The sequence below is a fragment of the Geotrypetes seraphini genome, chromosome 5, assembly GCF_902459505.1.
Source record: "Geotrypetes seraphini chromosome 5, aGeoSer1.1, whole genome shotgun sequence".
NCBI lineage: Eukaryota > Metazoa > Chordata > Amphibia > Gymnophiona > Dermophiidae > Geotrypetes > Geotrypetes seraphini.
The window spans coordinates 70,977,666-70,994,361 of NC_047088.1; the positions used below are offsets into that span (position 1 = coordinate 70,977,666).

The 16,696-nt window shown below is 43.8% G+C and overlaps 1 protein-coding gene across 2 annotated transcripts in view; it reads right to left on the bottom strand.

Annotated features, from left to right (window-relative positions):
- XPNPEP2 (X-prolyl aminopeptidase 2) overlaps positions 1-16,696 on the bottom strand; it is a 97,455-nt gene that overhangs the window by 65,213 nt on the left and 15,546 nt on the right. For both annotated transcript variants that reach the window (XM_033946147.1, XM_033946148.1), the window contains 2 exons: positions 7,719-7,823; positions 5,090-5,176 (listed from right to left, as the gene is read on the bottom strand). In XM_033946147.1, coding sequence (XP_033802038.1) covers positions 5,090-5,176; positions 7,719-7,823 — 192 coding nt within the window. The remainder of the gene's footprint in view (positions 1-5,089; positions 5,177-7,718; positions 7,824-16,696) is intronic.

A 16,696-nucleotide genomic window follows, 5' to 3' on the forward strand; every position in this document is an offset into this window, starting at 1 on the left:
CAATTAGGTGCAAGACAAATACGTGCACTGAATGGGAGGACGGACGGGACGGACTTGTGGGTAAACTTGCTACCCCACAAATGTCCATCGGCGCATTGAATGAGAGGACGGTGGATACTATTTTGTCTTTTTGAGGGTTACAAAGTAACCCTCTTTTTTGAGGGGGGTGGGGAGGGAACCCAACCCAACCCCCTCCATTACACTTAAAATATTCACTTTCTATCTAGTGTTAGGATAAGGTTTACCTCGTGATTATGGGAACCCTTTACAGAATTAGATATCTGGAAGGCCCTGATTTGCTGAGACTCCTCAGGCCCCTCAAGCCCCTCCCAAGGGACAGGGCTTGAGGAGTCTCAGCAAATCAGGGCCTTCCAGATATCCAATTCTTGTCCGTGTGCGCACTTGTTGGGGCGCATTTGTCGGAGTGCTCTTGTCCTGCACAGATTTGTCGGTGTACCCTTCTCACCATATCTCAAAGTAGACATAACGGAATCAGTAAAGATACTGAGATGGGTGACCAAAACAATTGAGTAGATGGAATGATAGATAGGGAGGTTGGAGGCTCATCAGTTTAGAGAAGAAATGGCTGAGAGAGATATGACAGAGACAGTGGTATAGCGAGGGTGAGAGCCTTGGGTGGTAGCACCCTCCCCACCCCCTTCTCCGCTGCCATGCATGTACATCCCTTCCTTTCTCCCGTACCTCTTTAACTTTCCCAGCACACGCAGCATCACCAACTTGCTGCCTGCATCGGCTCTCCCTCCGATGTCACTTCCTAGGCACGGGACCCGGAAGTGACATGAAAGGGAGAGCTGATGCTGGCGCAAGCAGCAGGTTGGAGTTGCTGCATGTGCTGGTGAAGGGATAGAGGTATGGGCGGGGGGGAGTGAAGATGCGCACACGGCAAGAGGAGGAATGGGAAGAAGTGGGAGGGCGGAGAGGAGGATGAATGCTAGTGCCCCCGCCAAGACAGTGTCCATGGGGGACCACCCGTTTCCCCTCCCTTACTACACCACTGGATAAATATAATTCTGAATGGAATGGGTAAACACAAATCAATTGTTTATTCTTTCAAAAAGTGCAAGAACTAAGGGACAGGGCATGAAGTTATTAAGTAGTACAGTATTTCCCTGGTCATTCATGGTTCGCGGTCCCGGTCATTCGCGGTATTCTCCGACCGGGACTTCCTGTGCTAAAGTTGGACTTCACCAATCAGGAGCTGCGTGTCAAATCAGCTCCTGATTGGTAAAGCCTGACTTTAGTGCAGGAAGAGGCGGTCAGAGCATTTCGCGAGTGATTTTCTTTACTCACCGTCGCTCCAGCTGACCTATCCTGCCTCTCCAGCTGCCCTCTCCTGCCTCCCCAGGCGAAAAACCGTATTCACGTTTTTTTGATATTCGCGGGGGTTCCTTGAACGGAACCCCCGCGACTATCGGGGGAGTACTGTACATTTTACCAAATTGGAGAAAATATCTTTTTACTTAAGCTCTGGAAAATGAGGTAAAAGCAGGTTATTGTAGCTCAATTTAAAAAAGGTTTGACAAATTCTTAGAAGAAAAGTAGAGAATGACAAAGGGACAAATTTGTTCCCGTCCCCACGGGACCCAATCAAGAAGCCGCTCAGCGCTGAACAGGAGTGCCAAAGTGCGCTCCTGCTCTTTGCTGCTCAGCGGAACAAGAAACTGGATCCCACGGCTACCGCCGCCGACCGGGTTAGCAGTGGGGCAGGAGCACAGAAAGCTTGCTCCTGCCTGCTGCACCTCTGGATCACCAGGGATCGCCAGAGGAGGTAGGAGGGCAGGGAGGGAAAACAGGGTGCACAGCCTGGGAGGGAAGGGGGTTGGGTTCAGAGCCTGACAGGGGAGGGAGGGGGGCTGGGTGCAGTGCCTGACAGGGAGGAGAGGGAAGGGGGCTGGGTACAGAGCCTGACAGAGGGGGGAGGGAAGGTGGCTGGGTGCAGAGCCTAATAGGGAGAGGCTGAGTGCAGAGGGTAGGGAGTTGGGAAGTCAGGGAGGACAGATGCTCAGGGGGTTGAGAAGACAGATACTGCACATATTGGGAGAGGGTTGAGAAAGACAAATGTATGGGCTGGGGGGTTAGGAAAAGAGAGATACTGCACAGGTGGAGTAGTGGGAAGGGAGAGAAAGAAATGCTGCCGGTGGGGGAGGGAAAGGAACAGAGAATTGTTGGACATAGGTATATGGTGTGAGGGAAAGAGAGATGGTGAATATGGGGAAAGGAAGAAAGAGGGAGACTTGCTGGACATGATAGTGGTGGAGAGGAGGGAGGGAGAAAAGTTACACTGGTAAGGAGGAGAGATGACCCAAAGAAGGGAGCGATGTCAGACCATTGAACATAAGAACATAAGAAGTGCCTCTGCTGGGTCAGACAGAGGTCCATCATGCCCAGCAGTCCGTTTGTGCGGCAGCCCAACAGGTCCAGGACCTGTATAGTAGTCTTCTATCTATACCCCTCTATCCCCTTTTCCTTCAGAAAATTGTCCAATCCCATCTTAAACCCTAATTCCGTACTCTGTCCTATCATGCCCTCTGGAAGCGCATTCCAGGTGTCCACCACCCGTTGGGTGAAGAAAAACTTCCTAGCATTGGTTTTGAATCTGTCTCCTTTCAACTTTTCCGAATGCCCTCTCGTTCTTGTAGTTTTCGAAAGTTTGAAGAATCTGTCCCTCTCTACTTTCTCTATGCCCTTCATGATCTTGTAAGTCTTGGAATGGGAAAGAGATATGCCAGACCACAGAATGGAAGGGAAGGAGGGGAGAGATAGATGCCAGACCACAGAAAGGAGAGGAGAGAGATGTTAGACCTCGGGAAGAGGGAGGGAAGGAGAGAAAGATGCCAGACCATGGGAAAGGAAAGAGATTCCAGGCTATGGGAAGGAGAAAGATGCTAGACCATATGAGGGGAGAAGGGGGAAGACAGAGATGTCCGACCATGGGAAAGAGATGATATGGTACTTAGGGATGGAGGAGAAAGTGAGACAGAGGGAGGAGATGGTGTACAGCAATGGGTGCAAGAGGGAAAATATAAGAAGAAATGCTTCTTATGGATAGATGGGAGTAGGGGAGAAGAAAGAGGGAGGAGATGGTACACATGGATAGATGGGGAGAATAAAGAGAGAGGAGATAGTACACATGGATAGATGGGAAGGGAAGGCATGGAAAAGTAGATTTTGAGAAGAAAGTTGAATGTTAAAAGTTAATGCTAAAGATGGATGTATGAAATATGAACAAGACCTGACTATAATGTAAATATAAGGTATGCTCAGAAAAGTGAAACTCTGAAGAGGGAGTGAAAACCCTCTCTTAAGGTAAGAGTTTACCGTCCAGTCATTGCATATGTTGTTCAAATAATCACTCTCTAAGAACTAGTAAAAATCGTAAAAATGTCTTGATGCTTTTAGACTTGATCAATGTAAATTCTGAGTCTCTTAAGTACAATAAATCTCACTGGAATACTGATGCACTTATCTTGTAGAGATAAACATTTTTAGGGGTCTCAATGTGGCCCCGTTTGGTGGTCTGCTTCAGGAGACCCAAAAACAATCTTTAAGACATGCTGTGATACATTTCCATGAGATGATCGTTTGCAAGATGTGTTCAAATACTCCAAATACTTAAAATGTTTGGAGTATTTGAACACATCTTGCAAACGATCATCTCATGGAAATGTATCACAGCTCACAGCATGTCTTAAAGATTGTTTTTGGGTCTCCTGAAGCAGACCACCAAACGGGGCCACGTTGAGACCCCTAAAAAAGTTTATCTCTACAAGATAAGTGCATCAGTATTCCAGTGAGATTTATTGTACTTAAGAGACTCAGAATTTACATTGATCAAGTCTAAAAGCATCAAGACATTTTTACGATTTTTACTAGTTCTCAGAGAGTGATTATTTGAACAACATATGCAATGACTGGACGGTAAACTCTTACCTTAAGAGAGGGTTTTCACCCCCTCTTCAGAGTTTCACTTTTCTGAGCATACCTTATAAGTGATTTTCACTCTTTCTGCACTGGTTTACATTATAATCAGGTCTTGTTCATATTTCATATATATATTTTGACTGACTTTTGCTATAATATTGTCCCTGTGTGTGGTTTAAACAAAGATGGATGTATGGCAGAAGGTGAAGGAGAGAAAAACAGCAAATGGATAAGGTGGCCCTGGATACACAGTTCTGAGCACAGACAGAAGGAAGTGCAGCCAGAGACTGGGAAAGATGGTTTGAAAACCAAAATCACCAGGCAACAAAGGTAGGGGAAATGATTTTATTTTCAATTTAGTGATTGAATTGTGTCAGTTTTGAGAAATTTCATCTGCTGTCTACTGTATTTTGCACTGTTCAGGAAGAAATGCATTTGTTTCTATTTCTCTGAGGGTAGTATGATTATGGGGGTGGGGTCTGGGGCAGAGCTTGCGGCCTCCCCCCCAACAAAAAAGCATTCCACTGCCTATGTCTTCCATAGTGTGTATTTTACAGTTGGGTGTTCACGTGAATGGAGTATGGGTGAGGCTTATATTTATACACATAAAATAGAATACTTTTAGTTAGGCATATATTTTTGACATTTAAGTGTGACCATTTACATTAGCTCAATGGCTTGTGTCTAAGAAATGTATATACTGTACTAGGTTATGGCAAGAGTGTGGTGCAGTGGTTAATGCTACAGCCTTAGAACCCTGAGGTTGTGGGTTCAAACCCACACTACTCTTTGTGCCCTGGGCAAGTCACTTAATTGTCCAAGGTACACTAGATAGATTGTGAGCCCACTGGGGCAGACAGGGAAAAATGCTTGAGTACAAGAATAAAATTCATATAAACCATTCTGAGCTCCCCTGGGAGAAAATTGAATAAATAAATACATGCTAGCATTCTATAAAAGAAAGAACATAGGTGCCCTCTAGGAGTTCCTTTATAAATTGCCTTCTACTTAATGATGATTACCGTAATTCATTCAATTTATGTAATTTATTGATATTTTCCAGGTAAATCCTTTTTAACATGTGTGAGCTTCCTTCCCTGATTGATTGCGAATAGTTGAGCTCCAGGCCAGAGAAGAGATAACTTACGGATAGAGAAGAGGAAGGGATCAAAGCCAATTGTCTCTCCAGGTGGTATTTCATTGAGAAGCCACTCCACAATGGAACTGATCCAGGCTGTAAGAAACAAGAAATTGTAAAACTGTTCATAAAACATATAACCTGCCCTATGTCTCTTCTTATTATGTATTTTTCATATTTAAATGTGGAAGGTAATCAGTTTTCGAGGGACCTGGTAAAAACAGAGTCCACCAGGACAATCTCCTGCTATAAATATAACCAAATACTATGGCACAAAGCAGGCTCTTACATAACATGCCTTTCCATGATATATGTGTGAATGTCCCAATGAAGTCATCAGACTTTCTGGGACACCAGGCTGCTCAGTGGGACAAATTGTTATCTGGATTTATGAATAAAAAAACAAGGACTGGTCTTAGGGACATTTGGAGCATTGAGATTAAGCATCAAATTACTGCATCTCAATGGCCACGAATTTGATCTTGGAGGATGAGATGTACAGTGTTTGCATTTATGAGACAAACCTGGTTTTTTCTGTTACATAGAGCATTTTGGACCCTGGTTCGTTTACAGAAGTTAGATAGCTCTAAATCTAATAGATGTTGGCACTGTCATCTTGAAGCTGGGACATTAGATCATTTGTTATTCTATTTTCCATTCATTCTTGCTTTTTGGAAATCAATATGGGGTCAAATAAATAATTTGTTAGAAAATCCAGTGGCATTATCCTATGACACCGTATTGTTTGGCATGTCAATTAGGACTAAAAGCCAAATATCCTCTAATAACAACAGGCTTCTGCTCATTATGACAGGGGTTGCCATATAACAGATTTCGAATAACTGGAAAAATTGGAAGAGGCTGAATTACAGCTTTTGGTGGAACTCTTTATGCCACATATTCAAAATGGAAAGGGAATTTTAAAAAAATTTCAGGTTATTTGGGAGCCATTAACAAGATACTGTAAAGATTGAAATTATTGCATAGAATAAATATTAATTCCCTTTTGTTCATACACGTCCAGGGTGGGATGGGTGGAAATATTTTATGATTTCTTTTGTTTATGATTAATTGTTGGATATAAGGGAGGGGGATATTTGATGAAAGCTATAATTTAAAGTATTATAACATTAAAGTATAAAATGATTGTATTTGTGTTATACTTATTGTGAGTTTTAAAAATATGATTAAAGATTTATAGATTTCTGTAGCCCTAAAAAAAAAAAAAGTTATCAGGAGAGGACAGAACATAGAGTGAGTGGAGACCTATCTCTAAAGGAAACAGGAAGTGAACAGGTACTGTGTAAGGCAGTGCCTGTGTGGAGTGTTCCAGCTTGGCGGGAAAGATATGGTGGTTTTGGGCTGAGGTGGGGCTCAGGAGAGGTTCACTGTATATATATAGGGAGGATCTGAGTGCACACAATAGAGGTGTTTCTGAAGTGACTTCGTTCTAAACCATTGTAAAACCAGTTTCAATATTCCCACACTTGAAGAAGTTGTAGTTTATATCTTGATTCTTCAATTGAACCTGAGCCCTGAGTGAGTATGATTGAGCTCTGGGATTGTGATCCTTCTGGAGCAAGACCAGCTCTAGCCTATACCCAGCTCAAGAGACTTTAAAAGAACATCCCCACAGAAATAAATCTCTTTTTGTGAGCCCTAGTGGGGGGGGAGGGGGGAGGGATAGCCTGACCCACAGAGCTGGCTTGAGCCCATGGACTGAGCATGCACAGGCTTAATGCTGTGCCAGTGAAGTCTCTTTCAAAATCATGAGGCACAGATTTATTAGGGCTGGCTTCTGGCCAAACCAAAACACAATGTCAACTCCAACCCACTCACAAAGAAATCCAGGTTCGGGTCTTTACCTCCTACCTTGATAATCTTTTACTATATAGACTGTGGAGTCCTAAGCTTGAGACTGTTCCTTTCTTCCCAGCACTCCCCTTCCCGGTATTGCAGCCTGTTTGCAGGATTCTTTCCTTGCGGCCTCTCTATTTTGTTCCCACTCTGGGATTTTAACTCCCTGCTCTCTGCCTGAACCCCACCCTCCAAGCTAGGTAGGCTAACTAACATTCTGAAGGTGACCTGGGCCTAGGGTTACCAGATTTTACTATTGTAAAACCTGGACCCATGGACCTGCCCCCCAAGCCCGCCCGGTTCTATCCAGCCTTCCCTGTTCCACCCAAGTCTGTATCAGTCTCTCCCCCCAGCTCCACCCCCCATCAACCTGTCCTCGTGATCGGCGCTGTGTCGGGAGGTCATCTGCGCATACTCAGGTGTGATACAATGATGTCACACACATAAGCATGACATCACCATGTTGCATCCTACTCCCCACTGCCCTCTGACCCAGCCATGCTGTTTGTCTGTCTTGCCTATTTAGATTGTAAGCTCTTTCGAGCAGGGACTGCCTTCTTTGTGACTCTGTACAGTGCTGTGTACATCTGGTAGGGCTATAGAAATAATTAATAGTAGTAGTAGTAGTAGTTTTAATCAGAACTGCCAGGCTAGGACAGCAAATGACCTGCGACCGAACCACTACTCAGCTCAGATTTAAATGAGATCTGACTGGCTTGCCTGATGTCTACACTGATTAAGAGAAGCTGGCTAATGTGTTTCCTGGCAGGGATGTATTTACGTGTCCTCTGCAGCTCCCAGTTACAGTCCATCTGCCGTTCAGCCTCTGTCCAGTATCGACTATCTGTCCATAGCGCAGCCTTGGTCATTGTCACCACAGCAGTTCCTGAAATACAATAGCAAGGACATCATCATCACTCATTATACATAGAAAGTCTGTTTGACTGAGGGAAAGTTAATAAGCTACTGTCGTTCATCAATTAAAAGGCAACTGTTCTAACTTTGTTTATGTTAAAAAATTTTTCCTAAATAAAAGCAAGTCAAACATACGTCCTCAACAAAAGATAGCTGGTAGCCTCTTTGTAATTTTAGGCAGCTTTATGTTATCATTATTATGTTCTATTGATGTTCTATCTGTTGCAATGTATGTGATTCTGTTTTTGTATGTACTTTATTGTGACCCGCCTTGGGAAAGGCGGGGCTTAAATAAATAAATACAAATAAATGTAGGAATTGCCCACTGAATGGCAATACACTGTCCAAACTAACACCTCACAAATTAAAACCCCAATTACTGTCCCCAAGTGGGTTATTGGGCAGGTGGGGGGGGGGAGTGTGGAGAGAATGGCTTATCAAGTAACATACGGGCCCCTGGCCTTGAGAATAAAACCACAGAGACAGTTCTGCGAATAAAAGGCCACAACTTTATTAACAATATGCATGAAATAACACCCTAGGAAGCACCCGAGCCATAAGCCCTCTCCAGGACGTGCTCCCCGCCTTGACCTCCAGCGAGGGAGTATGCGCTTCAGTCCATTCCGTGACCTGCCATCCTCCTTTCCTGCGAGGCCACTGCAGCACTCCATTATTCCACCTGCCATGCAAGCCAGCAAGGCGGACAATGTCTTGCTCGCAGGCACAGTATGCTCTCACCGCGAGAGTCCAGTCTCAATATTTTGCGGGAATTTTCAGGTCTCGGGTGCATCTGCTGTTATGACAAGAACAGTAAGAGTATAACCCAACAACAGAAAGTTGTAGTTTATATATTGATTCTTCTTCTTAACATTGCCGCTTCTTCTTACCATTACATAGCTGACTCTGCCAATCGCCATAAGAAAATACAGATTATTGGCATACTTCTTATTAACATAGACTCCTGCCTACTAAAGAAAAAAGAGGAAATTAAGTGGCGGGAGCAATCTGAATGCTGGGAGCACGGAGAAAAGGGCTGATGTTCCCAAGCGTTCAACATTTGAATTTGCCGTTGCCGGGTAGCTCCGCCCCTCATTCCCGACCCACCAAATGCGAGGGAGCAAACTCCCTTGACATCAGAGATGATGTTGGAGGGGACAGGGGGAGAGCTGAGGAAAGGGGATGGAGCAAAGGCCGTGCTCCCTCCGGGCAGCCGCCACGTTACTAGCGGCATGCTCGGAGGGCCATCGCTGCCGGCATGACTTACTGTTCAATTTTTGAATGACTTTTAAAGTAGTGCCTTTAGCAAAAAAACATAACAAAACAGGAAATGGACTAGTGGTTAGAGCAATGAACAGAGGGGAAATGAGGATTCAAAATAAATCTCACTTCCTCCACTGAAACTCCTTGTGACCTTGGTTAAAGTCAGGCTATCTCCTTTTGCCTCAGGTCCCACTTAGACGTAAGCTCTTTGAAGTGAAGACTTATTGTACTTGAATTCTAATAATGCTGTAAATTGCCAAGAGCATCAGGTAGAAAAGTAGACATAAAAAGAACAGCAGATGAAAAAAAAAAAAAAGAACCTAATATAGTTTTACTTTGATTTATATTTCAACAGTGAAGAAACAGAAACCTATACAAATATCCTGTTGATACATATGAAGCCCCACCCTGCACAGGACATCTGATTTGGATTTTCTGCTGCTGAATTGCACTCTGGTAAGGGCAATTGGAATTTATCATATGATCTGTTGCTAGATTATAAAACAGCTTTTGTTTGTGGATGAGCAAAACATAGCTCCAGGAAAACTAAAGGCGTAGACTTGTGCCAGTTCATTCTGCCTGGGTATTGCAGTTGTTCATTAACCCAGGGCTGATAAGCAAGATGGTTGGGTATCTATTTTTATTCTTTCCAATCCAATGAAACTTGGAGAAATTATACACAAGGGGGTCGAGATATCTGTCCATCTGTCTGCATCGCTGGGACAAAGGGATCTTGGTTTTAAGATGTAACTATTCATTTGTAATTCAAGATATTTGTATAAGTTTTGTTTGTTTTATTTTATGTATGTTATTTTTGTAATGCTGCTTAGGAATAGGTGATTGATAAAAATTTTAATTAAATAAATTTGATATGCTGCTTTTCTGTAGTTACTATCAAAGTCATTTACATATTATATACAGGCACTTATTTTGTACCTGAGGCATTGGAGGATTAAGTGACTTGCCCAGAGTCACAAGGAGCTGCAGTGGGAGATAAATTTCCAAAATTCAATGGAATGAAATTTGGTATGAGGGAAAAAACTGTAAAAAGAAAATAGGGCCAAAAATGGGCCAAATTGGATTGGGGGGGGGGGGGGGAAGGGGGGGAGGTCCAGGGGAGTATGTTAGAAAGGGATTCAGACTTATATACTGTACTGCTTTTTTGTAGCTTTACAACCACACTCAAAGTGGTTTACAATCAGTTACTTCAAGTATTTTCCCTATCAGTCCTGTTGGGCTCACAGTCTATCTAATGTACCTGGGGCAGTGGAGGATTGGGTAGCTTGCCCAGGGTCACAGGGAGTAGTGTGGGGTTTGAACCCACAACCTCAGGCTGTAGCTCTAACTACTGTGCCACACTCTGCTTCCCCCTCCAAATGTCCCATTTCATTCCTATTGGAAAAGGAGTTCCATCTTCTATAGCAGGGGTAGGGAACTCCAGTCCTCGAGAGCCGTATTCCAGTCAGGTTTTCAGGATTTCCCCAATGAATATGCATTGAAAGCATTGCATGCACATAGATCTTATGCATATTCATTGGGGAAAACCCGACTGGAATATGTCTCTCGAGGACCGGAGTTCCCTACCCCTGTTCTATAGCATAGAAACTTAGGGCTCCTTTTACCTTAGTAAAAGGAGCCCTATTCCGGGCTTTAACACGCGGAATAGCGCGCGCTAGACGCTAACTCTTCAACTGTCAGCGCCTGAATGCGTGAGGCTGTGCTCCATTTTTAAACCTGAACGGATCAACAACAAATATACAAGACTTCACTTCTCTGCCACTAATACTCTGAATGAGAAATCCCTGAGGATTCATTTTAACACATTATAATATATTGTTCAACGGCAATAAACTATCTTAATTGAATGTTATCTGCTCTTTTTGATTGAAATGCTTGGTGAGCCTGTTGTATTCGATTTCCTTCGCGACTGGCTAAGTCCAATTGGTGGGCAGCTGTGCAGTCTGATATAGCTGGGGTGATGGCGCATATGTAAACACTGACAGTTTTGAATGGATAAAATACTTCTTAGTGACATAATACGATGCATTCAAGATTCAACGAACAAAAACTTGTTACCGTGACTATCAACGAGTGTTCTCACGTGTTCATTCCTAGCTTCAAACTTATTGCTCGGATTACTCATCCTTGCTTTCCCACCGAATCCCGGGAGGAAGAAGAAAACGGGACATGAACCATGCTGATTCATCGTGGACTGCAAAGAAGACTTTACAGGTCAGCGAAGGAAGAAGTAATTCCACGGGTAAAGTTCCCTTTAAATGCTGTAATTGTAGCATAAAGGACCCACTGACATCACGTGCCTTTTGAGAGATTCGAGACTATAAACGGCTTGACGGTTAGCGGAAAGACAATAGCAATATTGTCGTAACTTTAGAACCACTAACAAAATTCTCGATAGCAATACGGCAAATTTCTATGTTCTATATTTCATTTCAGGTACCATATCATCTCAAAAATCTTTGTACCGAGGCCCGGATTTTCTCTCGGCAGCCCTGGTGATACCTCTGTCATTCCTGGTGCTTTTCCATGTCTCGCCCATGCTGAGAAGCCACCACCATGTACTCTTTTATGCTCTCTGAGGATGTGAAGGGAGGGAAGATCATCTGTGCTTGAGCTCTTTAATCAGCTGCAGGACATGGAGCCACCGTTGGACTTCAATTCCTCTCCACCTCATACCCCACTCCCCCACAGATGACTCTGCTTTGGTGTTCTGGCACTTTTCTCTGTAGAACATAGGTTCTCCACCTAGTCCTCAGGACACATCAAGCCAGCCTGGTTTTCATGATATCCACAACGAAGGATGCATAAGATAAATTTGCAAAAAGAAAAATACTGCAGACAGATGCATAAGATGCAGGCAAAGTTTATTTTAAACAAACAAACAAACAAACAGATTGTTGCTTACAGAGGAACCACTTTATGTTAAAAATGATACCCAACACAGTCCATGTTTCAAACAAACACTCTTCCTCAGGGGTCCCAAAAAGCAGTGGTTATAAAAGACACACAACAAATGCCTGATCTGTATGTTGTGTACTTACATAGAAACATAGAAATAGACGGCAGATAAGGGCCCACGGCCCATCTAGTCTGCCCACCTTAATGTCCCTCCCCTACCTTTGCCCTGTGAATAGATCCCATGTGCCGATCCCATTTGGCCTTAAAATCAGGCACGCTGCTGGCCTCAATCACCTGTAGTGGAAGACTATTCCAGCGATCAACCACTCTTTCAGTGAAAAAGAATTTCCTGGTATCACCTCGTAGTTTCCCGCCCCTGATTTTCAACGGATGCCCTCTTGTTGTCGTGGGACCCTTGAAAAAGAAGATATCTTCCTCCGCCTCGATACGGCCCGTAAGATACTTGAACGTCTCGATCATGTCCCCCCTCTCTCTGCGCTCCTCGAGCGAGTATAGCTGCAATTTGTCAAGCCGTTTTTCGTATGGTAGATCCTTGAGTCCCGAGACCATCCGGGTGGCCATTCTTTGCACCGACTCCAGTCTCAGCACATCCTTGCGATAATGCGGCCTCCAGAATTGCACACAGTACTCCAGGTGGGGCCTCACCATGGATCTATACAATGGCATAATGACTTCCGCCTTACGACTGACGAAACCCCTTTGTATGCAGCCCATGATTTGTCTTGCCTTGGACGAAGCCTGCTCCACTTGATTGGCAGACTTCATGTCCTCACTGACGATTACCCCCAAGTCTTGGGCGGTGATGCTGCATCAGCTGAAGTTGTGTACTTGGGCAGTGATGATGTTCTACTGAACAGCTGTTCAGTAGGACATCATCACCGTTCAAGTACACAACATACAGATCAGGCATTTGTTGCGTGTCTTTTATAACCAGTACGTTTTGGGACCCCTGAGGAAGAGTGTTTGTTCGAAACACGGACCATGTTGGGTCTCATTTTTAACATAAACAATCTGCTTGTTTGTTTAAAATAAACTTTGCCTGCATCTTGTGCATCTGTCTGCAGTATTTTCTTTGTCTTTGGTTTATCTTATTGTTTACTGCAGATTTTTTTGAATTTTCTTTTTGTCCTTAAGATAAATTAGCATGCATTGCCTTCATTATAGGCAAATCCCTCTCAGGCATATTCATTGTGGGTGTCCCAAGGAGTGAGTTGGGAACCCCTGCTCTAGAAAAAGGCACTGCATGCTAGACTGGTGCTTACAAGACAATTTACTGGTTATTGTCAATGTTTCCCAAAGAGAGGATCATGCGCCCTGAAAATGTTAGCAGTTTGTCTACAGTAAACAAAAAGGGCCATTTAATGGATCTGAAGAATTATTGGCCTAATTCCAATGTCCTGTTCTTAACAAATATATCAAAAAGTGGTTTCAATTCAATTGTTAATAAATAGAAATAACAACTCACTAACTAAAGTAACCCACAAATACGAGATATCTTAAAAAAAAATAAAAAAATAGAATCCTGGATGAAGGACCATAGTCTCAAACTAAACACAGAAAAAACATGGTTCCTATTAATGGAGAATGATAAACAACCTACAGCAACCAACATAAACAGTAACTCCCTAACTTACCCACTAGAGCAGGGGTAGGGAACTCCGGTCCTCGAGAGCCGTATTCCAGTCGGGTTTTCAGGATTTCCCCAATGAATATGCATTGAAATCAGTGCATGCAAATAGATCTCATGCATATTCATTGGGGGAATCCTGAAAACCCGACTGGAATACGGCTCTTGAGGACCGGAGTTCCCTACCCCTTCACTAGAGCCTGCACTAAAAGTATTAAGTGTCACTGTATAGATAGATGTGGCTCACTTCAATTACAGATCAACAATGTCGCCTGAAAATCCTTCATAACAATGCGCAACCTAAGACACATAAGCAAATTTTTTGAAGAACCACAATCTCATCTCCTAGTATAGGGGTAGGCAATTCCGGTCCTCGAGAGCCGGAGCCAGGTCAGGTTTTCAGGATATCCACAATAAATATGCATGAGATAGATTTGCATCTCAAGGAGGCAGTGCATGCAAATCCATCTCATACATATTCATTGTGGATATCCTGAAAACCTGACCTGCCTGTGGCTCTCGAGGACCAGAATTGCCTACCCCTGTCCAAGTACAATCCCTAATCTTGGGAATGCTAGATTATTGCAACATCTTCAGATGTCGTCAGAATCTTAGGTGCCATATCGGATTATAGAATATTCTGGAAAGAAATCAAAATAATGTTATTTAGGAAATATGTCTTGCAATGCTAATTCAATGTCTGTTTAATACTAAGCTCTGAAATATAATTCCCTGGAAATGTCCAGATACCTCTTATTGTAATCTGCCAAGAACTAAAAGGTTAAGGTAGAATAGAAGTCAATAAATATAAACTAAACTAAACTAAACCTTAAGTTTGTATACCGCATCATCTCCACAGAAGTAGAGCTCGACACGGTTTACAGGAATTACAAAAGAAAGAAACTCCAATGGGAAGAAGAAGAGCTTGGTAAAAAGGGGAGAGAGAAGGGATTAAGTGTAGAGGAGAGGGAGGGAGTGGTTACATTTTAGAGAAAAGCCAAGTTTTCAAATGTTTTCTGAAGCGTTGGAGGGAGGTCGCACTCCGGAGAGGGGCAGATAAGCTGTTCCACAGCTCGGTGATCTTGAAGAGGAGGGATGTTCCAAGTTTTCCTGTATGGGATATGCCTTTTAAAGAGGGGAATGATAGTATGAATTTCTGAGAGGATCTGGTGGAGTTGGGATTCGCGGAGAGCCAGGATAGTGGAAACAGGGGAGGAAGGATGCCATGTAGAGACTTGAAGGTTAGGCAGGCGCATTTGTAGTGGACCCTGAGGAGAACTGGGAGCCAGTGAAGCTTAGATAGAAGCGGGGAGACGTGGTCAAATTTGCTTTTTGCGAAAATTAATTTAGCCACGGTATTCTGAATCCGCTGGAGTCTGAGAAGACTTTTCTTTGTTAAGCTTAGGTAGATGGAGTTGCAGTAATCCAGTCTAGAAAGAATAATGGATTGAACGAGGACAGCGAAGTGTTGTTGGTGGAAGCAGGATCTGACTTTCCTTAGCATGTGAAGATCGAAAAAGCATTTTTTTACTAAGGAGTTGAGGTGATCGTTGAAGGACAGTGTGGAGTCCATGATGATTCCCAGAACTTTGCTTGTGTGCTCAAGCAGCAGTTTGGTGCCTGAGGATAGTGGGATGAGGGTGGGCAGCTGATCTAATTTTGGGCCTAGCCAAAGAAGTTGGCTAGGCCCAAATATACAGTGGAAATATACAGTGGAAACTTGGTTTACGAGCATAATTCGTTCCAGAAGCATGCTCGTAAACCAAAATACTCGTATATCAAAGCGAGTTTCCCCATAGGAAATAATGGAAACTCGCTTGATCGAATCTCGGCTAGAGGGAGAATTAGAAGGCCTTGAGCATATGCAGATGCATGCTCAAGGCCCGGCAGAGGCAGGAAGTTCTTCAAGTGGCACCGGCACATCCTGTGGGCTGCGTGCCAGACGGGGGGGGGGGGGGGGGGGGGGGGGAGGGTAAGTTTCAAGTTGTTCGGGCAGGGGTGCCGGTTCAAGCGGGGGGTGGTGGGGCTTTTGCATGCGGGGGGGGGGAGCGATGCTGGTTCTCGGGGGGGGGGGGGGGGGTGCTCGCAAATCGAGTCAACACATTGTTTGCGAGACAAGTTTTGTGAAAATGTTTTTAGTGAACATGACCCCTAAGGAACCCCCAATTTTCATTACTTTTCGCCCCCCTAATTCGCCCCTCGCTCTTACCCTCCTCCATGATAGCTTCTCTTTTCCCGACCTCCCCCAATCTCCCTCCCTCCCTCCTCTATCAAGTTCAGTTAAATTTGTTATATAGCTGATAAATTGCTGTAAATCTGCTCTCAACGCGGATCCTATTCTAACTGATGTAAACCGCCTAGAACTCGCTGGGTATGGCGGTATATAAGAATAAAATTATTATTATTATTATTATCTTGCAAAACACTCGCAAACCGGGTTACTCGCAAATCGAGGTTTAACTATAATATAAAAAAAAAGAAAGAAACACAAGATCACACCTTTTTACTGAACTAAGGGCTCCTTTTACTAAGCTGCGCTAGCGGTTTTTGCGCACACTTAGCGTGCACTGCAATGCCGCGCGTGCTAGACGCTAATGCCTCCATTGAGCTGGCGTTAGTTTTTCCACATAGCGCGGGGGTTAGCATGCGCTAATCTGCAGCGCATGCTAAAAACACTACCGCAGCTTAGTAAAAGGAGCCCTAACTTTTGAAGGCCGGAACAGTATAATATTGTACAATACTATTCTGAACGAGGACGAAAGTTTGGTCTTCGAAAGCGAGTCAAAAATGTCTTAGGGCTCCTTTTACTAACATGCGCTAGCGGTTTTAGCGCGCGCTATAATGCCGTGCGCGCTACACACTAATGCCTCCATAGAGCTTGCGTTAGTATTTTTCATTTAGTGCATGGTTTGCGCGCGCTAAAAACGCTAGCGCACCTTGGTAAAAGGAGCCCTTAGTGTTAGTTCAATAAAAAAGGATCATCTTAATGTTCTGTTTTGTTTAATTCTGTTTATTAACCT